This window comes from Vidua macroura, chromosome 20 (assembly GCF_024509145.1).
Source record: "Vidua macroura isolate BioBank_ID:100142 chromosome 20, ASM2450914v1, whole genome shotgun sequence".
Taxonomy (NCBI): Eukaryota; Metazoa; Chordata; class Aves; order Passeriformes; family Viduidae; genus Vidua; species Vidua macroura.
Genome location: NC_071590.1, coordinates 9,701,721 through 9,728,791, shown reverse-complemented (window position 1 = coordinate 9,728,791; position 27,071 = coordinate 9,701,721). Strand labels below are relative to the sequence as shown.

At 49.0% G+C, this 27,071-nt stretch overlaps 3 protein-coding genes across 9 annotated transcripts; 1 reads left to right on the top strand and 2 right to left on the bottom strand.

The window, feature by feature from the left end:
• Positions 1 to 3,746: 3,746 nt before the first annotated feature.
• PIGW (phosphatidylinositol glycan anchor biosynthesis class W) lies at positions 3,747 to 6,658 on the bottom strand. Of its 2 annotated transcripts, none has more exons than XM_053995997.1 (2): positions 6,611 to 6,658; positions 3,747 to 5,291 (listed from the first exon to the last, which is right to left on the bottom strand). In XM_053995997.1, the coding sequence occupies exon 2, from the start codon at positions 5,275 to 5,277 to the stop codon at positions 3,757 to 3,759; it is 1,521 nt and encodes a 506-aa protein (XP_053851972.1). In that variant the 5' UTR covers positions 5,278 to 5,291; positions 6,611 to 6,658; the 3' UTR covers positions 3,747 to 3,756. The 2 variants fall into 2 exon arrangements, with proteins under 2 accessions (XP_053851972.1, XP_053851971.1); XM_053995996.1 differs by lacking the exon at positions 6,611 to 6,658 and adding an exon at positions 5,779 to 5,861.
• Positions 6,413 to 24,409, top strand: MYO19 (myosin XIX). 4 transcript variants are annotated; one of them, XM_053995986.1, is made up of 25 exons: positions 6,413 to 6,498; positions 7,579 to 7,668; positions 9,229 to 9,373; positions 9,665 to 9,813; positions 10,047 to 10,160; positions 10,883 to 11,015; positions 11,232 to 11,301; positions 11,673 to 11,775; positions 11,990 to 12,086; positions 12,549 to 12,625; positions 12,988 to 13,078; positions 14,384 to 14,555; positions 14,752 to 14,825; positions 14,918 to 15,039; positions 16,678 to 16,791; positions 17,158 to 17,334; positions 18,177 to 18,323; positions 18,550 to 18,657; positions 19,218 to 19,288; positions 19,633 to 19,742; positions 21,497 to 21,660; positions 22,245 to 22,374; positions 22,531 to 22,616; positions 22,920 to 23,204; positions 23,607 to 24,409. In XM_053995986.1, the coding sequence occupies exons 2-25, from the start codon at positions 7,657 to 7,659 to the stop codon at positions 23,733 to 23,735; spliced, it is 2,880 nt and encodes a 959-aa protein (XP_053851961.1). In that variant the 5' UTR covers positions 6,413 to 6,498; positions 7,579 to 7,656; the 3' UTR covers positions 23,736 to 24,409. The 4 variants fall into 4 exon arrangements, with proteins under 4 accessions (XP_053851961.1, XP_053851962.1, XP_053851963.1 ...); XM_053995987.1 differs by lacking the exons at positions 22,245 to 22,374; positions 22,531 to 22,616; positions 22,920 to 23,204; positions 23,607 to 24,409 and adding an exon at positions 20,109 to 20,205 and having other exon boundaries at positions 21,497 to 21,579; XM_053995988.1 differs by lacking the exons at positions 18,177 to 18,323; positions 18,550 to 18,657; positions 19,218 to 19,288; ... (4 more) ...; positions 22,920 to 23,204; positions 23,607 to 24,409 and adding an exon at positions 17,035 to 17,062 and having other exon boundaries at positions 17,158 to 17,274.
• A 58-nt stretch (positions 24,410 to 24,467) lies between these two features.
• On the bottom strand, positions 24,468 to 26,066 carry ZNHIT3 (zinc finger HIT-type containing 3). Of its 3 annotated transcripts, none has more exons than XM_053996005.1 (4): positions 25,965 to 26,066; positions 25,526 to 25,721; positions 25,044 to 25,187; positions 24,468 to 24,940 (listed from the first exon to the last, which is right to left on the bottom strand). In XM_053996005.1, exons 1-4 carry the CDS (start codon positions 26,052 to 26,054, stop codon positions 24,747 to 24,749), a joined length of 624 nt encoding a protein of 207 aa, XP_053851980.1. In that variant the 5' UTR covers positions 26,055 to 26,066; the 3' UTR covers positions 24,468 to 24,746. The 3 variants fall into 3 exon arrangements, with proteins under 3 accessions (XP_053851980.1, XP_053851981.1, XP_053851979.1); XM_053996006.1 differs by lacking the exon at positions 25,965 to 26,066 and adding an exon at positions 25,257 to 25,288 and having other exon boundaries at positions 25,526 to 25,697; XM_053996004.1 differs by having other exon boundaries at positions 25,526 to 26,066.
• Positions 26,067 to 27,071: the final 1,005 nt, after the last annotated feature.

The window sequence follows — 27,071 nt, the reverse complement described above, 5'->3', positions numbered from 1 at the left end:
CGTCCTTGGGGCTCGCTAAAACTCTCCGCCTCAGACGCTGCCCCGGCATCAAACGCTGCTCAGCCCTCGGTGCGCTGGTGCCGAGCCAGGCAGGGCAGGATTTAACAGCTCTGCTTGGCGCCTGCAGCACCCCAGTGCAGCCAGCCCGAAATCCTGTGGCTGCCTAAATTAAGCAGCCAAAAAAAAAAAAGTAAAAATAAAAAAGCAACAACGAACCCAGAGCCTTTCTTGAACTACTGAATAATACAGCTGACCTGTTCATTCTTGTTGTGTATGGATATAGGCACTAAAGCCCTCACAAGAAAATGCAGGGGAGGTAATAAAGGAGCAGGATTCTTTCTTGTGTCTGCATAAAAGTGATGTTTAGTGGAGGAGCTAATTTACTCGAGCTCCTCGTGCAGCAGCTGTAACGGGAACAGTGTGTGGAGTCACGGTTTGCAGTCGGTGTGTTCGTGGCTTTCTGCAGCAGAAAAGCTGGGGTTCTGTACCGAGGGTAGTTTCTCACAGCAGAGCACGCTGAACCACGATGAATTTAGGTCTTTGCAGGGATGTGCTTTTCCTGTGTCACTCCTCCCTCCCACAACAACAGCATTGTCCCACGTTCTGTATTCTTGGAGCACACATTGATACAAAAAGCACCATTTACATTCCATACCATTTCTATCCATGGATTTTTAATTTTTTTTTTTTTTTTTTTTAAGTCGCTGGAACGCGTGGCTTGTTTTGTTATCTCCAAGGCGGTGGAAAGGCAGCCAGCCCCTTCCTGCGCTCATTTGCATGGCCCTCTTTGCCTGGAAGAAATACCTGTTCTCTGGGACGGCGTGGCTTTGAAATAGGATACTGCCTGGAATCTGCAGGGCAACATCTGACTTCAAAAGAGACACCACTGCAGCTGGGAGGGGAGGCATGCTAGAGTTGATCCTTAAAAGTAATGAGATGTGTTAAGGAGTTAGTGATGTTTAATAACAAGTTAAGGATAAATGTAATCAGCTCTACTCTCCCACCATATCCCAGCATTTTTCTACCCTGCAGCCCTACAGAAAGGTCATTTGGTGGAATTATGGCAGCAGAGGCAAAACAATTTCTGTTTTCCTCTGCTTTATTATTGCTGAAGCAGGTGACACATGATGGTTGAACCATTAGTCTTCGTACTTGAAACATCTTAAACTTTTAATCATTCTGTAACAACAAAATAAAAGCTTCTGATTTTAAAAAATACACCTTTAATCTGTACTTTGTTTAGACAAAGGCTTCTTTGTCTAAACATAGCCCAGAGTGAAGTGAAATGCAGAGTTCCTGTTCCTTCAGCTGTGGAGGTGTGTGGAGAACAGCAGTGTCCTGGTGTTCACTTTCCACATCTTTTCAAACCCAAACAGAGCTGTTTGTGAGCCCTGTGATCAAAGGATGCTCGCTCGCATCTCTGGGTTCGTTCAGAGGCCTGGGCAATTATCTTGTGTTCATAGCTGAACACTCAGCATTCAGAACTACAGCAGTTGCTTCAGGGCAGAGCTCGCTGCATTTGTTATCGACAACAGGCAATGAGAACTGTCTCATTAATTCACTGGTGAACAGCCCGCAGAATGCCAGATCATTTCGGTTGGAAAGGACCTCTGAGACCATCAAGCCAAACCTGTGACTGATCCACACTCTGTGAACCAGCCCAGAGCACTGGGTGCCACATCCACTCCTTCCTTGGACACCTTCCAGTGCCTGACCACACTTCCCATGGAGAAATTCCTCCTGATGTCCAACCTGGACCTCCCCTGGTGCAGCTTGAGGCCATGTCCTCTCTTTGTGTCACTTGCTGCCTGGGAGAAGAGACCAAAGCCACCTGGCTACAACCTCTAAGTTACTCCTCAGGCCTTTAGAAGCAGGAAAAGTCTCAGGCTGAGAAGCTGGCCTTGGTGAGAGGGCTGTTCTCAGGTGCACAGCATCCCCTGGGCTCGCTGCTGTTGTGGCAACCACAGCTGCAGCCCTGGAACTGGCACCACCAGCCCCGTGTGCAGCTCGCCCACCAGACCTCCCACGTCCTCCCTGCTTCACCCAGTGCAGTTGGCACCTGGATGCCCTGTGCTTGTCCAGACACAGCTCTGCCTGTCACACCCAATTCATTCTGAATCACACCGACAGGCTTGTGCTCGCAGGCAGAACTCGCTGCAGGTCCTGGGCTTTAAATATTTCAAAAATAAATATCCATGAGTAATTTTGCATAAATGAGTAGTGCCAGTTGGTTCACGAGGGAGACCTTTCTTCCCTAGGCAAGTCTAGGAAGTGTTTTAAAATAAACACATCCACCAGTTACCAGAAAACTCTGCTATAAACTGACAACTGTTTCTAAGAGGTTGTTGCCAGTTCTTGCATCTGTCCCCGGGATAATCCAGGCTGGTTTGCTTTAATTCTCAAGACTACATGGCTTTAAGTTGGAAGAAAACAAGGATGAACTCAGTGTGGCCACAGCCTGTAATCCTCAGATTTCACCTTTCTGCTGGCCAGGGGCTTGGAGCACTTAATAAATTTATGACTCTTCCACAGCATGTCTGTCTTAAGGAATCTGATTTAGAGGCTTATTCTCCAAAGGTTTGATGATTCACCACTTGTGATAGACAAGGAGAAATATGAAATATGGCCCAAGCGTACTGCTGTAACCCCACTGACACTGGACATCTATCATCAACTACCCTTGGTATTCTAATCTTTAAGTATTTATATCACATTATTGAATTCCTCACAATCTTTAAGTGTATTTCTCTTCCCAACAACTTTATGGGGACAGGAAGAACTGTCACAGTCAGGAAAGGGAACACAGAGGGTGTTCTGCTCTGGCCTTGCACGGAAGACTGAGAAACTGAGCAGTTCCCTTCTCAAGGCATTGCCAGAACCCTGGCCCAGTGCAGCCTGTTTGTTTGCTAAGAAAAATTAATACCAAATGTCCCCCTTGGAGACATCTCAGCTGGCAAAATACAGTATTCAATGTGCTGGTCTGCAGGTTGGAGCTGAATTCGTTTGGTATCTCTGTATTTTCTTATGAAGTGTTGTTCTTATTATCTGCACCACAACCTCCAATAACTGCTTTATGAATTCATCTGCAGCTGAGTTTATCCTTCAGAGCATCACACCTTATCTCAGGTCTTCATTTATATTCATCACTGGGGACAGAAGTAAAATTTAGCTTTAATTCAAAGGCTAATTTAGGTTTCAGTATATGATTAACATTCCACAATTACTACCATCAAAGTCAAGCTTATGCATAAATCTCTGCAGGACTGGGGCCAAAACATTTTCAAGTATCCACTTATTCAGTACATTTTATATGAAGAATTATTCTTATCTATTATTTATTTATGCAAGGGCCTTAACTAGGTAAATCTTGACACAGCTAGGCCTCTCTCTCCATATATAATTACTCATCTTCTTACTTTTCATCTGGTTTCTGCTCTACCTTGTTATCTAATTCCTTGGGTATGAGCACAGTTCACTAACTGTAAATACAATTTACTCTCAGGAGCAGCAGGAATATTCAGCAATCTCCAACCTAGGTTTTCAGGATAACATGCAACAACTCCCAACAGGTAAGATCATTGACTATATAATTTGGTAACATTAACCATTAAAGAGTAATCAACACGAAATAATAAAAAGCTCTGCTAAATTATATATTATTGCAACACATCCAGAAAAAATACGAATTTTTCCATGAAATGCCATCATTCAACTACAGCAAACAAAGTCCAGCTACTCCACTCAGCCAAAGTGGAATCACCAAAACTTTAATACTATATTTCTGGCATGCAATATATACATAATTAAACAGTTAAAAAACATGTACAAGTGCAGTATGCATAATGTAAAGGCAGCCTTGCTGTGGATTGTGTCTATCAGGATGTTCACAGCACCAGTCATAACATTCGCTAGCAAGAAAAACAGTAATTGGTTTTTGTTAATAGCACTAATGAGGCATAGCTGTGACAGCTTGTCCTGCCTTCCCACCGGCACGGCCTCCATTCCGCGCTTTTTCCCGGAATCAGGGGGCTGCACAACCCCCCAGCAGCAGGGCACGCTGGACCCCTTGACCAGCAGCTTTGTGAACACCAGGGTGAGGTCAGTGAGCACAAAAAAGCCCAGCAGCAGCAGGCAGTGGGCGAGCACCCAGGCGCAGAAGGGCAGGTTGGCCAGGCGGCGGGACACGGGCTCCGTGCGCGCCTGGCACAGCTGCAGCAACAGCGACAGCACCAGGACGGCCAGGGCCAGCCCCCCGAGGGCTTCCAGCCAGCCCCTCACCGAGCTCCGGCGCTGCAGCAGCCACAGCCCCACCTGCACGCTCACCAGGTAGATGGCCAGGTAGCCAAAGAGGGAGAGCAGCCCTTCCCGGTTGGCGTCGAGGAAGCCGAGCCGGGAGCCCCTGCCGTCGCTCCCGTGCAGGATGAAGGACTTCAGAGAGGTAGTGCTGAGGAGGAGCTGGTAAAGCACGGCCACAGCTAGAGCCACCAGCCAAGCCTTACGTTTGGGGAATATGGCTAAAAGCAGAGATGCTGCAAGTCTCACCAGTGCCAAGGTAAAGAAGAAGTTCCAGTGCACCCCGTACTCCGAGGTGTGCTCGTGGTACTCGATGGATTTAACACTCAGCAGCCGCCCAACGCCGAGGGAAATCAGCGGCCACACGGAAAACACCTGCCTGGCCAGGCTGGAGAATCTGGGCTGTGTCGTGTGAGACTTCTGCCGAACCTCAGGGCAAACGAGAGCATTTCCAAAGATGAAGGCTCCCACCCCCAAATCCATGGCTCCGGTGCCGTAGGTCTCGGCCTTGGCGTATCGCCGGGGATACTGCGGGAAATCCACGGCCAAAATGCTGATGGATGTCAGCACGTTGACATAAACACGGAACACAGTTATTGCTGGAATGCACTCGGGCTCCAAGCACGTCTTCTGGAATTCTTTTACAATTTGCCCAAAGGGCACTCTAGCCTCCCGTTTTCTCTGGCTGTATATTTTGGAAAATATTCCGGCACAGAAGGCAGCGAGGATAACTGGTATGAAAAAGATGACTGGAGACAAGACAGTGCAGGAGAAGAGGAGAGGAGACACCAGCACCAAGAAGTCTAGCAGCAGGCTGTACTGCCTTGAGCTCACGGGTTTTCCATGGTGCAGGTAGTACAGGATCAGGAGGAGCCCTCTGCAGAGCAGGCACAGCGGAGGCAGGGACAAGCCTGCGGAAATTTCCAGCAAACTCGTTCCGTTCAGGTTGCTGACAAAAGCTTCTTTCAGCTGTTTCTGGGACATTCTTCTTCCTTCCTCTGAAAACACAAAACGTGAACTTGAGGTAGCTTTGTAAAACGGGTCTCCGAACTCCTTAAAAATGAATCAGTTCACGAAACCAACATTGATTCCAGAAGTTACTGCATTACTTTTCAATTTAAAGAACACACAGCAGCACTGGAGCTGGTCTGGGAAGCCAAGGACAGGCACAGGCTTGAGGAAGCCTCCAGCATTTTTCATCCTGCTGTGTTCCAAAAAGATGCTCCGTACATTTTTGAGGGAGATCTCTCAACATCAAATACTCCACTGAATATTCACATGGTTGAATAATCTTACTGCTCTGTAGAACGCCCTTTGCCATATCCTCTATGGCCCAAACGGCACAGACATGTAAAAACGTGGCCCTACAGAACTTTGTACAACCAGCAGCTGCAGCCCCCAGGTGCCTTTTTACGGCAGCGGAACCCCGCGGGACGGAAAAAAACGTGAATTAATCAGGGGTTCTGCTCAGCCGCGGGAGCTTACCGGGAGCGGGGGGACGGACGGCGCTGAGGGCGCAGAGCCGGCGGGGCCCGCGGCCGCCTCTGCCGCCCTCACGGCCCCGGGTGAAGCCGGGCCCGGTAAAGCAGGGCCGGGATGAAGCCGGGCTGGGGTAAAGCTGGACCCGGTAAAGCTGGAGCCCGGTAAACTCGGTAAAGCGGGGCCGGGGTGAAGCGGGGCTGGGGTAAAGCTGGACCCGGTAAAGCCTGCCCGGGGTGAAGCCGGGCCCGGTAAAGTGGGGCCCGCGGCCGCCTCTGCCGCCCTCACGGCCCCGGGTGAAGCCAGGCCCGGTAAAGCGGGCTGCGGTAAAGCTGGACCCGGTAAAGCTGGACCCGGTAAACCCGGTAAAACGGGGCCGGGGTAAAGCCGGGCTGGGGTAAAGCTGGACCCGGTAAAGCCGGCCCGGGGTGAAGCCGGGCCCGGTAAAGCGGGGCCCGCGGCCGCCTCTGCCGCCCTCACGGCCCCGGGTGAAGCCGGGCCCGGTAAAGCGGGGCCGGGGTGAAGCGGGGCTGCGGTAAACCCGGACCCGGTAAAGCCGGCCCCGGGTGAAGCCAGGCCCGGTAAAGCCGGGCCGCGTTCCCCGCCCGCACTTTCGCCGCTTCCGCAGCGCCCGAGCCCCGCCCCGGTTCCGCCTCCCCGGCCCGCCCGCCCCGCTCCGCTCCCGGCCCCGGCCCCGGCCCCGCTCCGGCCCCGCTGCCGCCCGCGGTAAGTCCCGAGCCGGCCCTGCCCTCCCGACCTGCCCGGCACCGCCGCCGCCGGGCCCGGCCCGCCTCAGCCCCGGCCCCGCGCGGCCCTGAGGGGACACCGCGCCCGCGACCTTGCGGTCCCGCCCGGGAGCTGCCGCGGCCCGCCTGTGTCCCCGGTGTGTCCCCGGCGTGTCCCCGGTGTGTCCCTCGTGTCCCCCGGGGTCTGCGGGCACCGGCACAAAGGGCTCTGCCGGGGGAGCGGGATGGATCGGACCGGGGTTTGGGGATGGGAGCGCGCCCGAGACTCCGAACTGACTCCAAGTGGTGTTTTCATGCCGGGTTAGGAAGGAAATTAGGGATGGAGTAGGAATAACAATGGAATGAGAAGAGAAACTGAATAGGAATGGAATAGAGTGGAAATTTAGAATAGAATAGAATAGAGTAGAATAGAATAGAATAGAATAGAATAGAATAGAATAGAACAGAATAGAAACAATTAGAGTATAATAGAACAAAATTAGAATAGAATTAGAATAGAATATAATAGAATTAGAATAGAAAAGGAATGGAAGTAATGGCAGCCTCAGCTGCAGGAAGGACAGAATTCTTCCCGGCGGTGTGACTGGAACCTCAGCGTTTATCACAGAAATTCAAATGACTCACCTTGGGCTGGCTCCCAGAGATTTTCAGAGGAAACAGGAAGGGGACAACACAAACTTCTCTGAGTTACTCCCCTTCCCAAAGCTCTGGCTTCTCTGGCACTTTCAGACCCTCAGATCTGCCCTGTTTCTCCAAACAGGAGGAATTTTACAAGTAGTTGCAGTTTCTTACCAATAAAACTTGCTTTATTAAAGAGAAACAAAGTATTTTATTCCTGATGAAAGGGAAGATACATGATTCCCTCCAAAAAGCTTTATTTGCAGGGGCAGCAGCACAAAACCATCACTCTGGGTGGGATTTCCAGCTCCAGTGTTACTTGGGCTCCACTGGGATCACTAATTCTGTCTGAAGTCCTTGAGACTTGCTTGTGGAACCCTCTGGAGAATGACATGCCCTGAGTTATTTTTCTCTAAATACCTTTTTATTTTCTTTATTCAAGCATTCTCCAGTGTGATTTGAATGAAGTACCCTAAAGTAAAGGCCCTCTCCAGTGTTCCCATCCACAGGCCTGGACAAGATGCCAAAGCAGGTAAAAAGAAAAGCAGGAATTGTGTATGCTAATTAAATGTTACTGCCAGGAGAGAATTCTTGGCTTATTTCCATGCAGTCAAGATTAGGTAACACTAAAGAATGTTCACCCCTGCTTCATGAATTGACTGGACTTATTTACTGTGGGTTTGAGCTGTGTTAGAGACACCAGGCAGTGATTTTTGTTGGGCTCTAACAGGATTGGGATTTATTGTCACACATTCTTTTACTTCTGGCTGAGCAATCAGCATCTCAGCTGAAGTGATGCTGAGCAGGGCAGCAGAGCCAGGCCCTTCCTCAGGCCTTGCAGTCTCACAGTGGGTTTGACTTGCCTGGTGGAACACAGGGAGAAAGGGGAAAAAGGGGAATGGGCAGGAACTCCTCAGGTCCACGGGGTGTTTCCTAATTGTGGTGTCTCTTCTCTGACAGCAGCAAGCTGCTTAATGCTCATTCAGAGGAGAATATCAGAAATCACTTGGATGGCAGTGCTTTACTGCGTTGCTAAGCTTTTTTTTTTTTTTTCCTTACTGTGTAAAATTCTGTATCACTGGAAATGAAGTATTTATGCTGTCTGCAAAAGATGAAAATGCTCCTAAATGAGTACACTGTTGTAGCTTTTTTTATTTTCTTTTTAGGAACATGCTGAGTGGGGTTTGCAGTGCATTTCCCCTATATTAATGGGCTCAGCTCACATAGTGGGAATGCTGCTAACTAAATGTAGCATTTTCTGTACAAACAAGGTGCAGCTGTTCATTGGTTGGTACAGGTGAGCAGGGATAGTTTGGAGAATTTTCTGTCAAAGAGAAGGAGATCAGAAGAGGAGTGTACAGAGTGCAGAAATCAGGACTGGCATCTTTTCCATTCTTCATTTTCTCTTCTAGCCCCTCCTTTCCCCAGAAATGGCAAACAGGTCCTGGAATCTCTCTTCTGGCTGGTTTTCCATTACCTACAACAAGTGTGTCCTTCCAAATAATGTTGTCAAGGACATGGGAGCCCAGAGGCTGACATTTGAATATTTTAAGTGATTCAAAGGGGACAAAACTTCAGCTAAGGCAGGGCAGCTCTTCCCCCAGCACCATTCCTGTGCCCTGGCTGTGATGTGTGCACTCTGCAGCTTTCACCCTGAAGATGAGAGTCTCTGCTAGGAAAGCTGCGTTTGTTTTGGCCTGCAGGGGCTTCCAGCTGTACCTGCAGCCAGCCCTTCCTGCTTCCCTGAGCCCGGGGCACTGCTTGGATTGAATGCACGACAGGCAGAGGCTTAGAAATGAGCTGGTTGAAAGAGCATGGTGTGGGTGTGTGTGTGTGTGTGTGTGTGTGCAGAGCTGCAGTGTCAGCCCAAGGCCACGTTCCCTGAGTGCCTTTGCTCACAGCCAGAACCCTTTTCTAACATCAGAGCAGGAGGAGGGCAGCTGGGAGGAGGAGTAGCTCTCACATCCTGAGGTCTGGCTCCTGCTGAGACTGAAATTCGGTGACATGGAAGCAGCAGAAGAGCTGGAGCAGGGGAAGAGGTGAAAGTCCAGCTCTTCACCTTTCACTGGTGCTGATCTGACGTCCCCTCCAGGAAAATGGCCAAAGGGAAGATTCTCTCATCCAGAATGACCTCAGTGAATCATTTGAAGAAGAAGTTAGAGCCTTCCTCGGTGATGAAGAGAAACTGCATCTTTTTGACGACCTCACCAAAGTGAATCCGGTGACAACCAGGACAGGTGAGCAGCCAGGGACTGTGTGCTGAGGGATCCCTTGCCCTGCTGGCCACTGACACGTGGCCACTGCATTCCTGCTCTCACTGCATTAACACCATGGACACAGGAGTTATGTATATTATATTAATTATATTAATATGAATTATATGTATAATTATGTATGTTACACCTCCATCACTCTATGACCTCTCTATTAAAGGTGATAGGAACACACCTAGACTCTTGTTACCAACAGGCACAGCAAGAGTCAAACACACTTTGCCAAAGATGCTGACAGAAGGTGTTGCTTTTCAGTTCTGAAATGTCTTCAAGCAAGATACAGAGTCAACCTGTTCTACACAAATGCTGGCTGCAGCCTGGTGGCTTTAAATCCTTTCCAGCCTTTCTCCTGCCTCTACTCACCTGAGCTCATGAGGGAGTACCACGTTGCACTTTGTCCTCAGGTAACCCTTGTGTTTGAGATCACTGTCCTTCTGCAGAGCCCAGGTGTCCAACTGCTCCAAATTCATCTGAGCAAAATGCTCCCACAGGATAAACCCCATTTCTAGTGAAATATTAGTTCTGTTAAAAGAGCAGTGCTGTTTTCAGGTGAACGTGAGATGACCCTTGCTATCCATCGCTGTTGAACTGTGTGGTTACTGTACTCTTAAATATAAATATTCTCTTTCACTGCCAGGATCTAAAACCTCACATCTTTGCAGTGGCTGAGCAAACCTACAGGAATGTCCAAAAGCAGATGGACCCTGTGAACCAGTCCATCATTGTGAGTGGAGAAAGTGGTGCTGGGAAGGTAAGGAAATGTTTTTCTATGACATTGCTCTCAAGTTTTGAGCTCTGCCAGTGATTTGTAGTGCAGAGTAGTGCAGTGAATGAGCAAAGATGAATTAAAAACCCCTCTGACACAGCACGTAGCCAATCTGCCCAGCACGACTCTCTTGAAATGTGTGTGAAGCATTAAGTGATTGCTGCAGTTAAACACACTCTGCTTAATATAGCAGCTCTTCAGGTGACATCTGTCATTTCTGGAGGGCTGGGTTTGAATCATTCAGCAGGAATTGCACCTGAGTTAATGCCTCAGCCTGGTCTGTCAGGGAGCTCTGTGAGTCTGTAAAGACTTAGAGCAGTGGATTCAGCTCCTGTGATGGTCCATCCCTGCTCAGGACCATGCTGAGGAGGGTATTTTAAAGCCCAAGAGCAGGGTGCTTTGCTGAATGCTAATGACTCAAAATCCATTCACATTCATTCCATCCCAAGGCAGTTAATTCTGGCTGAGCTTCCAGATGCTGACACCTCGATGGAAGTGCCATTCAGCAGAGCACTCCCACTGCAGCAGCACTGAAATGTGTGTCTGTGGCACGGAGTTTCCACTGAAGCAGAGCTCTGAAGCTGACAGCTCCTCTCTTTAGCCTCCCCTCACCTGCACACTGTGTTTCCAGAAGGCAGCTCTGCTCCACTGACATAAGTGATAACATGTTAAAAACAAAGAGCTACTGGCAGATGTCTCTCTTGCAGACCTGGACCTCTCGCTGCCTCATGAAGTTCTATGCCTCTGTTGCTGCCTCAGTTATCTCCCCAAAAGGCAACGAAACTGTGGAAAGGATAGAGAAGAGAGTGCTGGATTCCAACCCTGTCATGGAAGCATTTGGTAAATGTGGCTTTTTTTGCAACAAAGTAAAGGAATGGCCACTGTGGGAATTTCCTTTGTTCCCACACGAGTCTAAGCTATCTCTTGGTCCTCTCCTTAAAAACAAACTCTTCAAATACTGGAGCTATTTACAGAGCACCCAAAATACCTGTATGTGCTGCATGGCAGAGTGGCACCACTCTGACTGTTCTGTGTCTGCCACTGGCAATTTCACAGGGAATGCCTGCACCCTGCGGAATAACAACAGCAGCAGGTTTGGGAAATACATCCAGCTCCAGCTGGACAGGTAAGAATTACTGTGTAAAACCTCACCTGTTGTCTTGTTCCTTTAAACCTTTATTATCTTGTTCCTTTAAAGCTTATTTCTGAAATCTGTTATAGAATATTTTATGTCTTTAGAGCATATTTTGGTTTGCTGGCAGCTTAAACTGTTATTATTTTCTTTTTTTTTTTTTTTTTCCTGAAAGCTCTTACCCTGATCTCTAAGAGACAGCAATGGGAAAAATAGAGATGTAGTTAAGAACTCTGAATAAAATATGAACAAAACTGAAGGTGAACTGCAAAACATTCACAGTCAGTTGGTCTCAGAACAACACAATCCCTCTTGGATTCTGTGAAGAGGTTTTGTTGAAATCTTTGCTCTTTTTCCTTCTCCAGATTCCATCATCTGACTGGTGCTTCCATCCAGACTTTCCTTCTGGAGAAAACAAGAGTTGCCTATCAGGCCCCCAATGAAAGAAACTTCCATATTTTTTATCAGGTTTGCCTTCAGTTAATTTTGCTGAGCATTTCTGACACACAGCAGGGATGGAATCACCAGATTTAGCACAGTTGCAACTTTTAATAATTACCACTTTCCCTGTCTGCCAGGCTTCCAAATTAAATCATCCTCCCAGTATGTTATTCTTCACTGTCTGGGAGCTGTGTAAACACCAAAGGCAGAATTCAATTTCTACCTTGTTTTCTGTCTCCAGATCACAAAAGGTGCTACTGCAGAGGAGAGGCTGGAGTGGAACCTTCCAGAAGGGGCTGAGTACCGCTGGCTGCCAAATTCTGAAAGAAACTTAGATGGTAAAGATTAGCTCCACTAACTAATTAATCAATCCATTAATAATGGCTGGAACTTTAAAGGGAGGCAGGCAAAAATACATCCTGTTCCATCCCCTGGTCAGCCAACAGCAGATGTTTTGCAAAGCCACCAGCATTAATGGGATTCTTTCTAAGTTTCACTTGGCACTAGTAAGTGTTAAAGCTTAGAATCAGTCACCTGGCTTAAAACAGCTGCTTCTGGCCTGGCAAATTTGCATCTTTGTGGCTTTGTTTAGAAACTGTCTTTGTCTTTGCATGTGCTTGAAGTGACAGAAAAAAAACAGTGGGTTGGTTGTCCAGCTTGTGTGTGGGATTTACCCAAGCAGCATCCCTGTTCTTCCCCGCTCTCCACTGACCATTCCAGCTGGACTGGATGTGCTGAGAAGTTCTGCTTGCCCCTGTTTGTGTGCTTGGCTTTTTCAAGAGCACTGTTTGGCTTTTCAGAGGACTGCTTCGAGGTGACCAGAGGGGCAATGTTCCACCTGGGCATCGGCCGTGCCACGCAGAGCAATATTTTCAAGGTCAGCCACGCAGCAGGGACAGCACGAGGCTGCTGAGGATGTTGGGAATGTGTTCCCAGGGTGGGATTGCTGCTGGGATAAATCCCTGGCACTGTGCAGAGCTGCTGCTCCTCTCTGGAGGGCCCTCAGCTCCACATCAGGCTGCACAGCTGAAGGTTAGAGCTGAGCCAAAACTCTGCAGCTCTGAATTTCAGTTTGCCTTCAGGAGCTGCAGCGTTAGGGAAACACTCAGAAGCCTGGGATCTGTTGGCTGCCTTTTGTGCAGGAATGTGCAGGAGCTGGCCTGTTCCAGGCTAAAGGAAGGCTCAGGGGAGCCTGCCTTGGGGGGAGCTGTCCTGAAAAACTCCCTGATTGCATTCCAGGTGTTATCAGGCCTTCTGCACCTTGGGAACGTTCAATTCTCTAATCCAGTGGATGAATCTCAGCCTTGTGAACTGGAAGACAAAACCAAAGGTGAGGCAACAGCCATGCCATGCTCCAGAGCCTTGTTAGTTCAGTGCAGATGGCCAAGAGAAAGGATTAGAGGGAGAAAAGAATGGAGAGAATTCTTTCCTTTATTTAGTTAGTTAATTTAGATTTACTTATTATATTTACTTCATTATTAACATTCCTTAAAATGTATTAAATCTACCAAATTTTCACTTGAGTAATTTTAACTATTTTTACTTTTCATTATTAATTCCTTTTAACTACTAATAAGTCTAATTACTTTATTAATAACAATTTTGAAAATTAATAAATTCATTTAAACAGTATTGAATTGATTGCATTTTAAATTATTAAATATAATTTGTTTAATTTAAATTAATTGAATTCAGAAAGAATTCCTTATTAGAGAAAAGAATTTGAACAATAACTCTCCTGCTGATAGGAGATGATCAAGGCCGTGAGCAACCCAAAATTTAGGTGTGTTTTTGTGAACAAACAAAAACCTAATGCTCCCCTGCCCTGAGAGATAATATCCTTCCTGACAGGTCAGGGCAACTGCAGCATTACCCAGTGATTTCAGGAGGATTATTGGCAGAACTGTGGCTCTTGTCTGTAATCTTACTCTGCCATCACAGGGCTGGCAGAAATCTGACCCAGAGGGAGAGCAGGGCTTTTCACATGAAAGCTTGGAAGTTTTCATGATAAAGACCAAAAGGCAGTGACAACAAATCTGTTAAATTGCAGCAGAAATAGAGGTTGTTCTGCATGCCTTTAGGAGGCTTGTGGATCTGTCTCTCCTTCAGAGTTAAAATGCCCTGAATGGTGAAGGTTCCTGCTACAATTTCATGTCCTCTGAACTCAAACTACCTAATAATTTTGACTACAGCTCAGCTGAGAAAGATCTTGAATGCTTTGTCAGCAATTACTCATTCTTCTACACTTCTTTCTATCCCCAAATCCCTGCTCTTTTCTTGGTCATGACTGTTTGATTTGTCCATCTGGATTTTGAAGTCCCTGCTCAAAAAAGGTGAAAAAGTAACAAAGACACACCTAGAGAGAAAAACAGCTTTGGTGTGGCAAATTTCAGCTTTTTCTGTTATTCCTCCATTTTAAAGAGAGCACGCAGAATTCTAGGGGAGCTCTGCATCCAAATTAAGAGTCTGGTTTTGGAAAACTTACTCCCAGGTTTGGGTAGAAAGATCCAAAATCCACATTTAAGTTGGGGAGCTGATGGAAGTGGCATTTTTCCTACACAATCTCTAGACCTTCCCTACCTTCAGAGGTATGAACACACCAGGTAACCTTGCACTGTTTGTTCTCCTGAACAAGAGTTTGTGAAGACCACGGGGGATCTGCTCCAGATTCCCATTGAGGAACTCCTGGAATCTTTAAGGATTCGAACAATCACTGCTGGAAAACAGCAGCAAGTGTTCAAGAAGCCATGCTCCAGAGCTGAGTGTGAGACCAGGAGGGACTGCCTGGCCAAAGTCATCTATGCCAGGTAAGGATGGGCTAATCCAGGTGACTTTTGGGAGGGAATGGGGAGGCCAGAGGGATTTACTTGCTGCTGTTTCATGGCACCACATCAGAAATTCCTCTTCCTTCTAAGTGACACTGATGGAAGCAGCAGTAAAAGAAACAATTCTGGTTATTGCAAGCCAGCAGCTTCCAGCTGATCCCATTGTTGCTGTCTGCAGGTTGTTTGAGTGGCTGGTTTTGGTCATAAATGAAAACATCTACACAGATCCCTCAGTGTGGACCAGCTTCATAGGTAAGGATATCCCACCCTGGTTTAACTCAGGGGCCAGCAGCCCTCCAAGCTGCTCCTAAACTAAAGCTCCCTGTCCTCCCACATTCTTCCAGGTTTGTTGGATGTTTATGGGTTTGAAGCCTTCCCTGAAAACAACTTGGAGCAGCTCTGCATTAATTATGCCAATGAGAAACTGCAGCAGCACTTTGTAGCTCACTACCTGAAGGCACAGCAGGTAATACCCCAAACTGAGGATCAAATCTTCAGTATGTGATTTAAACCAGCATCTTTTTGTCACTTCAATTGCATTGCTGTGCCCATGGTCAGGTGGAACCTTCAGTCAGTAATGCCACAGAAAGCAGTGGGAGGGAGCAGTGGCTTTGTGAAGAGGGGAGTGTGGGGCAGTTGGAATGACACAGCTTTGTCCCTTGGGGACTGGAAATCTCTTCCCAGCCCCACTGCATCTCTGCCTGTCAGACTGTTTGCTTTTCCTCAAAGAGCTGAACACTTGAGACTAAATTCTTGGGGTAAGTGCCGCCTGAAGTGAGATTCTCTTGGAAGTTTCTGCTTGCAGCCATGAAGCATAAAGTCCCTAAAGAGTGGAGCTGCTAGGTTGAGCTTGGTGTGAAGGCAGAGCCCACCAGAACCCTGTCACCCACACCTGAGCACGTGGGACCTGTGGAGGCCTCCTGCCACAGGGGCACAGCTCCCTGAACCCAGCCATGCTGGTGCCCTTAAAACAAGCCCCAGTGTGCTCCAGCTTTTATCCTTGAGTAAGGAGGGACACAAATGCTGTTGTTTCACAGCAGAGAAGGTTTTTTTTTTCCCACCGTGCAGTCCCTCACTGGTCACACACTGCTATTTCCAGCTCTCATCTGAGTGCCCTGCAAGGTGCAGAGTCCCTGCCAGGGCTGCTGCTCTGCCCCTCCCCACTGCAGATCCATTACCAAAATGCTCTTTGCCATTAACTGGAATCAGGGAAATCCTTTTCTTTATGGCAGCAGCGTGCTGGCACCTCCTGCCTCACAGCAGGGTTTTGTCAATTTATTCAGGAGTTAAGTATTTCTTTGACTGCCATTTGTGCTTTGCTACTGCCAGGCTGCTTTCCCTGCCTGCCCTGGTCAGCATGCCAGGGGTTAATGGTCAGGGAAGATGGAAAGCAAGTTCAAGCACACAATTGCTTTGCTTGAAACGGCTCCATGACCTCTGTTTATAGCACCCCTCCCACTCACTGCCTGCCCTCTTACCTCTGGATCTGGCTGTCCCCCAAACCACTTAAATGCCATTAGTGGCTGTGCTGAGCAAGCTTTTGGCAGGAGGCTTTTCAAATAACTGCCCAGAGCTTGTGCTTGTTAAACACTGCTGACAGTTTGTCCTGTAATTCAGCATAAATATTGTACTGATTATTCCAACCAGTATCTCCCTGCACTTCCTTTCAGATCAGGCTTTGCTTTAAATGGAGCTCAGTCAGTAAAGCCTGGCACACAAAGGTTGGGCTGGGGCAGTGTCCCAGTCCAAGGAAGGAGTTCTGCTTGTTCCTTGTCCTTCAGGGAAAATCTCAGCACAGCCAGGAGAGGCTTTGTGTGACTGTGGCCTTTGTTTGCTCTCTAAAGCAGCCTTGCAGCACACTCTGATAAATCCATGGGGTTCCCAAATCCTCTGATAAATTGTTCCAGCAGGTTCTGATCCACACCCAAAAGCTACCTGGGGTAGAATATCCTCACGTGGGTTGGTTTTTTTCTCAAGCTTGGTGTTGATCTGGAGCTGAGCTGGGATTAACTCCTCAAACAGGACCTGGATGAGCTGCCCAAGGCACAGAGTCCTGAGCTCTGGTGCCCTCTGCTGCAGAATAACCCCTTCCCTCTTCCTTCAGGAAGAATATGCAGCTGAAGGCCTGCAGTGGTCATTCATAAACTACCAGGATAACCAGAACTGCCTTGACCTGATAGAGGGAAATCCTCTCAGCATTTTTTCCTTGCTGAATGAGGTAAGTGGGATCATTTCTTGGGCCCAGTTTCCTGCCTTTGTCCCATGCCACCACAGAAAACACAAACAGTAAATTAATAGAAAACCTGTCAGCTATAAAATTTCTGCATGGCTTCAGCTTCACAAAATCATGCCACTGCTTCCTCCTGCTCTGAGTTGTCTTTTTCCCTCTGATCCTGGATGTTCTGATTCAAACATGAAGCCTCAATTACTTCTCTCCCCCTCTTCCTTCCCAATATTTCAGGCCTTGCATACTCAAAGCAGCTCTAAAGGTAAAATTGCTACGATTTGAATTTTAAACGTTGTAGCTTTTAGAGTCAGTTCTTTGGGACAAATAAGAGATGCTGCAACTGTGTGTCCTTTGCAGGAGTGTCGTCTGAACAGAGCCTCCAACACTGACCTGTTCCAGACCAGGATTGAGAAAGCCTTGTCCAGTAATCAGTGTTTAAGTCGAGATAAGTTTAGTAAGAAGCCCAACTTTATCATTTCACATTATGCTGGCAAAGTCTGCTACCAGCTGGCAGCAATGGTGGAGAAAAATAAGGTAGGTGTTTGCAGAAAGAGCTGTTTAAAAGAAATCTTAAAAGTATCTTACAGACCTAAAGTGATTTAAGTCAAACAGATATATTCAGTGCTGGGTACTGGACGTAACTTGCTGCAAATAAATCCTTGAGGCCATGTAAAACTGGGTGATGTCCTTGGTGTGATTCTCTGAACCACCACTGGCATGAGCAGATGCTTTCTTACACCTTGAACCATCACCAAATCAGGGCTTCTTCCATTCCTGGGGGATGCAGAATTGTTAATGGCATCAGGGCATTTTTAAATACAGCACTTAATTCCCAAAAAAAAAATCAGATAAATTTATGAGAAACAAGAGCATGGGCTTAACTGCTGCAAGTGCTCAAAGTACTCAAATTTTGGCCATCAGGGAATAACTGAAATGTGAAATAGTCTGTAGAGAGCAGGGTCCCTTCTCAGCTCTGACAGCCCCAGCAATTATAATTATGGCAAGTGCTATTATTTATTTAGCAATGAAACACCATCTCTTAATTCAAAGGGATATTTCTGATGTCTGCTGCAGTTTGTCTGTCAGGGATTAAACCACTCCTGAGAGCTGGAGCTCCCATCACTGTGTAACAAGAGCAGTGATGGGAGCAGTTGTATATTTGACTGGAATTGCTGAATGTTCAGCCAAACATTGTTTTCTGTTCCTAAATCTGACTATGAATGAATGCACATCATGAGATTTGAAACTGCAGCTGTGGTCACATCAAATTTGCCATCAGAAATACTGTTCTACTTCTCTGTGTGGAATTCTTAGTTATTTTCAGAGGTGCAGGTGCCTGCCAGGTCCAGATACTGACAGTCCATGTCTGTTTGCAGGATGCTGTTCCACCAGAGCTGGTCCACGTTTTGCAGAACTCAAAGGACCCCTTGCTTCAAAAATTATTTCCTGTGACAGAAAAGAACCAAAATAACACCAAAACCCAGAACAGAGCAACTGTTGTTACAGTGGTGTCCAAGTTCAAGGTACATCCTCTTCAGGTTTCTGCTGTAATTTTGGAAACTTTCTGGATTTGCCATCAACAATTTGATGAAATGCATCCACAGAGTGGATTTTTTGCTCAAGCTGTCCTGCAGAAGTGCTCTGACACTGAGTCTGTAAAGCCATCCTTGCCAAGAGCAGCTTCCTGGGGGTGGATGGGAGATCCCTGAGGAGGAGGAGCCCTGATGAGCCCTGTGTTTGTTCCTGCAGAGCTCCCTGGAACACCTGATGGAGATTTTGAGCAGAACCACACCCCACTACATCCGCTGCATCAAGCCCAACGCTGACTGCAAGGCCCTGACTTTCAGGAGAGAAGAGGTAACTCTTGCAAAGCCTTTCCCCAGGGCTTTGCACTGGCTTTCTCAGGCTCTCGAGTCACTTGCAAAGCTCTTTCCACAGCACATTTTGAAACAGCTCTTTGTCCTGTGAGATAAGCACCCTTTCAGAGTCACTGAGGTGCTTGTCCAAAACAGCTCCTAAGCACAGCAGCTCTTCCAGCTGCACCTTGCTTGTTGCTGGGGTGATTTGGGGTGCTGCCCTCCCAGCCCTTCACACAGGTGCAGGTGATCTGAGCAGCCCTGGGCACACACAAATACCTTCAAAACAAAACTCTGCTCGCTCCTGCAGTCCAGGGAGCTGAGAAGCTTTGGGAGCAGAGCAGCAGATGCTAAAGCTGTAACTAGAGAACCTCATCTGATGGGCAATCAGGCTTTAAACACCCGTGGAATCTGCTGAGCATGGAAAAACCAACCCTGAGCCTGGAAATACCAACGCTGGCTCTTCACACCCTGCTGGCTGTGGATGCCCAGGACAGGGCACACAAGGAGCAGCTTCCACAAAAGTCAGCTTTGCCTAAACCATCTCAATTTGTGCCTCAGGTTCTCAGCCAGCTCCAGGCCTGTGGAATAGTGGAAGCCATCACCATCAGTGCAGCAGGTTTCCCAGTCAGGTAAGTCCAGCTTCTTCAGCATAATCCATTTCTATAGCAATTAGTGGCATGTAGTTATTCAGAAGAGCTTATAAGCAGGAAACCCAAATATTTTGCACCATCAGCATATCCGTGCATAATTCCTGCCCTGGCTTTGCTACTGTTGCTGGGAAATCTGAATTTCTTCACCAGTTCTGTACTTTCTGGCCTGTTTGACCATTTAGTCATCAGTCTGTTTGCATCCCCTGCACTGGGTCCACAAAGCCATTCTGGAATTTCCCCCTTCAGAGGATGAGTTATTTACCATACAGCAAAAAGGATCAGTTATTTACAATAATGGAATTTACTGCACATTTGTCTCCCAGGATCCCTTTCCAAAGTTTCACTGAGCGCTACGAACTACTGAGAAAATCCTGGGGCTCCAGTAAAAAAAGAGTGTGGGACAAAAGCAGCTCTCATCCTGCTGAGAAAAAAGGTAAGTTTCTTCAGGTAATCCTCCTGCCATCAAGTAAAATTGTCACTGCACCCATTTGGTATCACACAGATCAGGTAATTACTGTATTCACCACTATTCTCAAAATATTTCTTTAACCTGTCACCAACCTGTGTTTCTAATTTGCTTTACACTTAAAATCTTACCCCTCACTGCTGGTTTTCTGTGTTCCTCCTGGGTGGAACAATCAGTTATGGTGGTGTCTGGGGTTCCCCTCACCCAATATAATTTGATTTAGATTTGATTCTTTAATAGACTTGAAAACCACTTACCTTTTGCTTTATCTTCCTTCTCCTTCCTTTCTTTCCCCCCACCCTTATTTCCTTGCTTGAATCACTGACCTTCCAGCTTACCTGGACTCTGCTGCCTCTTCCACCTTTTGCAAACTTCTCTTTTTCTAAGCAAGAGTGAGGATGGACTTTAACAAACACAATCCAGCCCACAGGTAATGCCTTTGCTATGAACTCCTGAAAGGAGGAGCTCATCAGGTGGTTACATTTAATCCTGAAGGTTACTGCAGCCCCTTTCTGTGCCCCAAATGAATCCCCTCTTCACCCAGTGGGTCACTTCAATGAGCAGCAGCTGTGGGAAGCAGGACCAGCCTGCTCAGATGAGTAAAACTGGTGGAAATCTGTTCACCCTGTGGAAATGGGGTGAAGTGAGGAAGTGCAGGCTGGAAAATTACTTACACACTGGATCTTTCCCCCTCAATTGCAAACCCATTAACTGCAAAGCCTCTTTGTGATGGCTTTTTAGTCCTTTTTATCGTGAGGGGGTAATAAGCTGCAAACAAAGCAAAACAATTGCCCAAACACGAGGATAAGCTTTGGTTCCCTTATCAGCCCAGCCCCAGGAACACCATCAGAGCCACCAGATGTCTTCCTGTAGGCAAGAATTGCTTCTATTTGTTTTCAGGACCTTAAAATGCTCTCATCTCCTTAGAAATATTTATAGCAGAAAAGCAAACAGTATCCAGGATGGAATGATGCATCCAGCCCTGTGCATGCAGGAACTCCTTCAACAATCTCTTGTTCCAGGTCTGAATTAAGTCTGTCTCTATTTCCAAAGAGATTCATCTGGCTGACCTGTTTGTAATGTAAAAAATTGTGCACTGTGTCCCAGAAATGGCTTTAATAACCTGTAATTGCTGCCATAAATTCCTGCTCAGTACAGGACCCCATAGCTGCTCCCAGTGTCCTCTGAGAGCTCTACAATTGTGTAGAATTTGTTTCCCCTTCCTGTACTTTTCAGTACATTAAGGCTACAATTCCCTGCCTTTTGTTCTTTGCTCCCACAGCTTTCAGTTTTGAGTATTTCATGTGATTTTCTTAGGACTGAGCTGCTCAGTCTATTCTTAATGGCATTGCTGCTGCTTTCTCATGCTTCCATGTGGGATGGGAGAACACCTGAGCCCTCCCTATGTCAGTGTAGATTTACCCCAAATGACAATTTTACCTGTGGAGGACAGAGGTGATAACAGATGGGAAGGCAGCACCCAGCCACAGCCCAGTTAAAACACCCCACACTGGTTTTCTGCTTGCTGGCACCTGGTGGAATCTGTGCTGTCACATTTTAGCCTTAAACACAGCAAGATCAAGTGCTCTCAGCCATCTCCTCCTCCCCTCTTGCTGCAGGTGTTTCCCCTCTAAATGGCCAAGAAATCTCAGTGCAAAGACAATGCCCTGGGCCCCATTTCCAAATTTTGTGGTGCCTTCTCCTCAGTGTTTCACTTCCAGGTGAGACTCCAGGGATGGGTGATGACAAAGCACCACGTGCTGCTGTTCTGGAGATCCTTGAGGATGCTGTTAGAGGACAAACCCCTGCTCAGGAAGCAGGGAATGGAGCAGGAGTCCCCTCAGTCTACTGTGGCAAAACCAAAGTGTTCCTGGCCAATTCCCTGGTAAGTGCTGTTCCTTGGCTGATGCCTCTGGAGTGCTCCTGCCTCAGGGCCATTCTGGCACAGACAGAGGCAAAACTCCTGCCAAGCCAGTGTGACCAGAACTGGGCATTTTCCATCCAATTATTAAACTCAATCAAGCACCCATCAGCATCGAGCTCTGCAAAGCACTTTGTGTAATGTTGGACAAGGAGCTGCGCTTGTGTCAGAATTCCAGTAAAGGTGGCAGCTTTCCTCAGCTCCACGTGACAGATTTGGCTGCTCCAGCAGGCCTTGGGAAGGAGAGGAAGGAGTCACAGGCACTTCTGCCAAGCTTGCAGGATGCAGCCCTAGAAGCAGGCCCTTCATTGGAGCTGGGAATGAACCTGCTGCTGCTGGGACCTTGGGAGGCTCCACTTCCCTCCCCAAGAACTTCCATTTCCGTTTCCTTGTTACCTGAAAGGCACCAATGAAGTGCTGTCACTTCCCAAGCCTAACCCAGCAGTCACAGGACACTGGAATGAGGCAAACACCAAGAGGCTCTAAAAGAGGGAAGAGTTGTGAGCACAAGTCCATCCCTAACTCCAGGCTCCTGTTCCCCACTGCAGCTGGAGCTCCTGGAAGCCAGGAGAGCAGAGGTGTTAAATGAGAAGGCATTTTGCATCCAGTGCTGCTGGAGAAGATTTAAAGAGAAGAAGACAGCAAAGGAGAAACGCTCTGCAACTCTCATCCAAGCAGGTGACCTGTGGGGTGGGGACGAGATAACAGAGCAAGGGACATTTCCAGTCACTCTGGGGGATTCCAGTGGCACGAGTGGCTAAGTGCCATCTCTCCCAGAGTGTGCAAGAGCTGCTGAGATCCTCTGCACTCAGGTTTCTCTCGTTCATCCCTCAGCTGTTCGTTCCTGGCTGGCCAGGAGTCGCTTCCAGAGGCTGCGCAGGGCTGCCCGTGTCATCCAGCGGGGCTGGAGGAGGTGGAAGGTGAGTGTGGGGGACAGGACAGCACTGAAAAGGAGCCTGAGGCTTCTTAGGGTCTGAGAAAGAGTAATAACTCTGAGAACTACAAACCCAGTGCTCCAGAGAAACTCTTCTCCAGCTGAAGAGCAGATGCCAGTCCTGTACAGCTGCTCCTGGCTCATCCTGCAGAACAAACTCATTCCTTACCTGCATGGAAATTGGGGTGTGCTGTCCTTCCAGCCTCCCTCTTTGACAGACTCAGTTTTGCAGTCCTAAGTCGTGCCCAGGACATTGACAGTGTTGTTGTTGTTGTTGTGTCTTTCCCAGGCAACAGCGGCCGCGCTGGCAGCAGCGGAGCTGGACGAGGGGGAAGGAGAGGAGTTCCCAGCCCCTGGAGCTGCCCTGGCCAAAGCTCCCTGTTCCCTGGACACAGCGTGGCCTCTGCAGGCAGCTGTGCAGCTCTGGCCCCTGGGCCTGGTGCTGGCTGCTGCCCCTGGCAGCACCACGGGGCCGCGGCGGGCGCTGGCGCTGCTGGGCTGCCTCAGGGGGCTGCAGGAGAGCCCCAGGGGACACCTGGGCTGTGGCATCGCCTCCATCAGAGCCCTCCCGCAGGTACCCCCCCCCTCCCTCCTGTCTGCAGCTTGGGGTAGCATTTCCCACTGGCTGGCACTGCCTTCCCTCAGAAACTGCACCTGCAAATCACCCTGGGGGCCAGGGGGGAACATTTCTGTGTTTGCAGCAGCTGTGGCAGTTCCTGCACACAGAATTTGATGCAGACACAAGAACTGAGCCAGGAGCACTCCGACCTCCAGAGTCTGAGCTGATCTCAGTCCAGTTCACAGTACTGGCAGTTTCTGTAGTGACCTAAATTTCTCCTAAATCCCATTTGTGGGGACTCCTCTGGAGGAGTTCCTCCGTCCTCATCCACCAGTGGTTCACACACTCCAGAACTAAATGTGAGTAACAAAGTCAGCTGCACACCTGGCTGAACACTGTCCCCTCCTGTCCCTGCAGGGCTCTGTCAAGTTCCACTGCAGGAGGTCCCCCCTGCATTTTGCCAACGTCAGCCCCCACACGGAGGCGTTCTCCATCACGGGACTCAACCAGATCCTGCTGGACAGACAGGAGCTCCTGCCCACATAGCTCTGCCCTGGCCTCGGCCTCCAGGAGGGCTCTGTGCAAGCTGCTGCTTCCAAATCACTCAACATCCACTTCTGCTGCTACCTCAGAGCTTCCACAGCGCTGCCCCGCACCTACACGGTGATGGAATGGGATACAGCTCATAATACACCTTACAATAACATTGTAATAACTTTAAATTACATTTACTGTGTGTGGGGGCAGCTCTTCTCCCCCCTCCCCACCTTACAGGAAATACCAACACTAGGAGAACAAATCAATTCCAAGAGATCAGGTGCTTGAAGCAATGAATACTTGAACTGAACGCTGCTGGCAGTGCCTGCACCAGCCAGAGTGAGCAAATAATGCAAATAAACGTTCCTGATTCCTGCTGGCTTCTCAGAGCTGCCGTCCTGACCGAGCACCAGCGTCCCCAGGGGGGGAGGAGCAGCCAGCTGCAGCCCATGGGGCAGATGTCTCAGGGAAAAGCAAGGCTGGGCTCTTGCTTTTATCTACAGAACCAAAATGTGTGAGCTCTCACAGCTGCCAGGTGTGTGCAGAGCTCCCCAGACAGCACCACCCTGCCCAGGGGCTCACCAGGGGTGCTCTGAACCCTCCCTTTGTTGCTTGTGGATCTTCAAAACGTTCAGCTGCTCGGTGTATGTCATTTAAAATAAACTGCTCAATGCCTTGTCAAAGTGTCTGACCCTTCCCAACAACCTTTAGTGAACAAAAACACTTCAGAGTGCCCGTGGCTTAAAAAAAATGTAAATACATTTAATATTGGCACCGTGAAGCAACATTTCCTGTGCCAACAGAAAGAATTCCACAGAGGACCAAGGTCAGCCCCCAGGATGTAAAAACGTGTCCCAGCAGAGCCCTGGCCGTGTGGCAGCTCCAGGCTGGAATCAGAGCCCTGACATCCCCGGGCACAGCGGCCAGGACACACACAGAGCAGCAGCTCTGGCTGCTGGCAACCCTCCCAAAACAAAAACCTCAAGGACAAATGAAGAAAAGCCCCGCTCGCACGGCAGCTCACTCGGGGAGCACGTTCTCCTTCTCCTCGGGAGGCTCCACAATGCGCAGGCAGCAGTCGGCGAACTCCACGAACAGCGGCTCCTGCATCAGCTGCCTCAGCACGGAGCTTTTGTCCCGGGCCCGCTCCAGGGCGAGCAGCAGCTGCCGCAGGTGCGGGTTCCGCAGCAGCTCCCGCAGCTCTTCCGACTCTCCTGGAGCGGGGAAAGAGCCGAGTTACGGCCGTGCCCGCGAACCGCCGGGGCCGCGTTAGCTGCCGCCGCTCCGGGGGAAGCCGCGGGGTTTATTCCGAATCACCCAGGAGCTGCAGTCGCTGCGGCGGGACGCGGTCCTGCTCCTCCTCCTCGCTCGGGATGTCCTCCGGAGCGCCGGCTGCGGGGCCCGGGAGAGGGCCCTGCCCGGCCGCCTCCCGCTCCCGCCGGGCATCGGGCGCGCAGCGCTCTGCGGACAGAGCCGCGTTAGCCCCGGGCCAGCCCCGGGCCCTCCCGGCCCCTCCCGGCCCGCACTCACCGCGGTGGGTCCGGCAGCACGGCACGGAGCAGCTGCGGGGAGAGCGGCGTGAGAGACGGGCCCGCACCGCCCGCCGCGCCCTGCCCGCTCCCCCGGCCCGCGGACAGCGCTACCGGCCGTGCCCCCCCCAGCCCGCCCCAGCGCGGACAGCGCTACCGGCAGTGCCCCCCGTGCCCCCCAGCCCGCCCCTCGCTCACTAAGCGCTGCCGCAGCGCGGACAGCGGTACCGGGCTGTGCCCCCCGTGCCCCCCAGCCCGCCCCTCGCTCACTAAGCGCTGCCGCAGCGCGGACAGCGGTACCGGGCCGCGCCCCCCGCCCCGCACTCCGCGCACGGCCCCGGGGCCCGCATGGCCGCGCTCGCCGCTTCCGCTTCCGCTTCCGCTTCTCTGCGCGCCAGGGCTGCCAATCGAGCGCCGCCAGCCAGGCGCGTTTAATCCACCGCCGAGCGCAGCGCGTTTTCTCGAGCTGTTTAGAAATATTTGCATAAACAAATAAATCCAGAGAGAGAGATGGACACGGATACACAGAGAGAGCGCTGTAGGTGGGGAAAGAAGGAGGAGAGGAGGGAGAGATGTATATATCGAGATAGGGGGAGAGGTATAGATATGGGTGTATATAAAATACATAAATAGGTGGAGATATAACAGAGAAATATAGAGAGTTAGAGTTAAATATAAAGATGAGGGAACAACAACAAAGCAGAGAAACTGGAAAGAAGTCCCTGAAAACTGCAGCTGTGGGATGGTGTGTGATGAATGTGAGAACATCATCACTCTGTGGGTTTTCATGGAATTTCATTGCCGAGCGTCGCTGAAAGCCACAGAGCAGCCGAGCAGTGCAGAGCCAGAATCAGGAGCTGATGTCACAAAACCTATCCAGCCCAGGCTTCTGAACAAGTTTAAACATTGAGATTCTTCTGGGAAATGTCCCAGTGTAGCCAAGAATAAACCCCCATCTCCAGTGGGATCTGACAGAATAATATCTATTAAATAAATATTCAGTAACCAACACTTTTTTTCTTTTGAGAGGGAGGAGTCAAGACCTTTTTCTTTTACACAACATTCTGGTTTTGACATTTTTATTTCTTTCTGTCCAGGCAACTTGACTGCAGCTGTGATCCTGAAGAGCCCAGGCAAGGTTTTCACCTGGAGCAGCACGAATTTCACAAGGCAGGCACTTGAGAGTGCCCTTAAGAGCAGAAATCTGAAAGTGCAGGTGAAATATCTCACAAAACCACCTCATCCAGCACTCAAAATTACAGCAGGGAGACAGTGCTGAGTGCCCCTGTTCATACAGATTCACCCGGCAGTCACAAGTGACTGAGCAAGAAAGTAAAACGCCGTTTTTCCCCCAAATTCCTGGGAATTCCCCAGCTGTCCCACCCTCCCGGAGCCGGCAGCAGAGGCAAACAAAGCAGGCAGGGCTCGTGGAGTTCTGTGAACCCCCGAGGGCAGGGACAGCGTGAAAAACAACAATCACCTGGTTTTTTTTTTAAATCTTAAAAGTTTATTAGTAATAGAATAATTATTAAAAAATAGTAATCAAATTAGAGTGATAAAATTTTGGGCAATGAGGATCAGGACACTGCGAGACAATAAAAAGCAAAGAATTTTGGATGTCTGGGTGTTTTTGGGCACTGAGCTGCCAAAACCATGCCTTGGGAACAAAGGGATAACCCTGTTCATGTGGCAGGCACCTTCTTCTCTCTCAGGATTTTTCATAGAGCAGCACAGAGAGAAGAAAGAGAAAACAATTTCTATTTCTGCTCCTTGTTTTCCCCATGTGGAATGTGTTTGGAGAATTGTTTACCTGGGG

What these genes read in the sequence shown, in the direction of transcription:
- PIGW (XM_053995997.1), bottom strand. Translation starts at nt 5,277, where the DNA reads ATGTCCCAGAAACAGCTGAAAGAAGCTTTTGTCAGCAACCTGAACGGA.
- MYO19 (XM_053995986.1), top strand. An exon ending in TCATCCTGCTGAGAAAAAAG is followed by an intron (nt 19,743 to 21,496) that starts GTAAGTTTCTTC and finishes TTTCACTTCCAG; the next exon opens with GTGAGACTCCAGGGATGGGT. An exon ending in CCATCAGAGCCCTCCCGCAG is followed by an intron (nt 23,205 to 23,606) that starts GTACCCCCCCCC and finishes CTGTCCCTGCAG; the next exon opens with GGCTCTGTCAAGTTCCACTG.
- ZNHIT3 (XM_053996004.1), bottom strand. Translation starts at nt 26,054, where the DNA reads ATGAAATTCCATGAAAACCCACAGAGTGATGATGTTCTCACATTCATC. An exon ending in CCGCGCTGCGGCAGCGCTTA is followed by an intron (nt 25,188 to 25,525) that starts GTGAGCGAGGGG and finishes CTCTGTCCGCAG; the next exon opens with AGCGCTGCGCGCCCGATGCC. An exon ending in GCAGCGACTGCAGCTCCTGG is followed by an intron (nt 24,941 to 25,043) that starts GTGATTCGGAAT and finishes TCCCCGCTCCAG; the next exon opens with GAGAGTCGGAAGAGCTGCGG.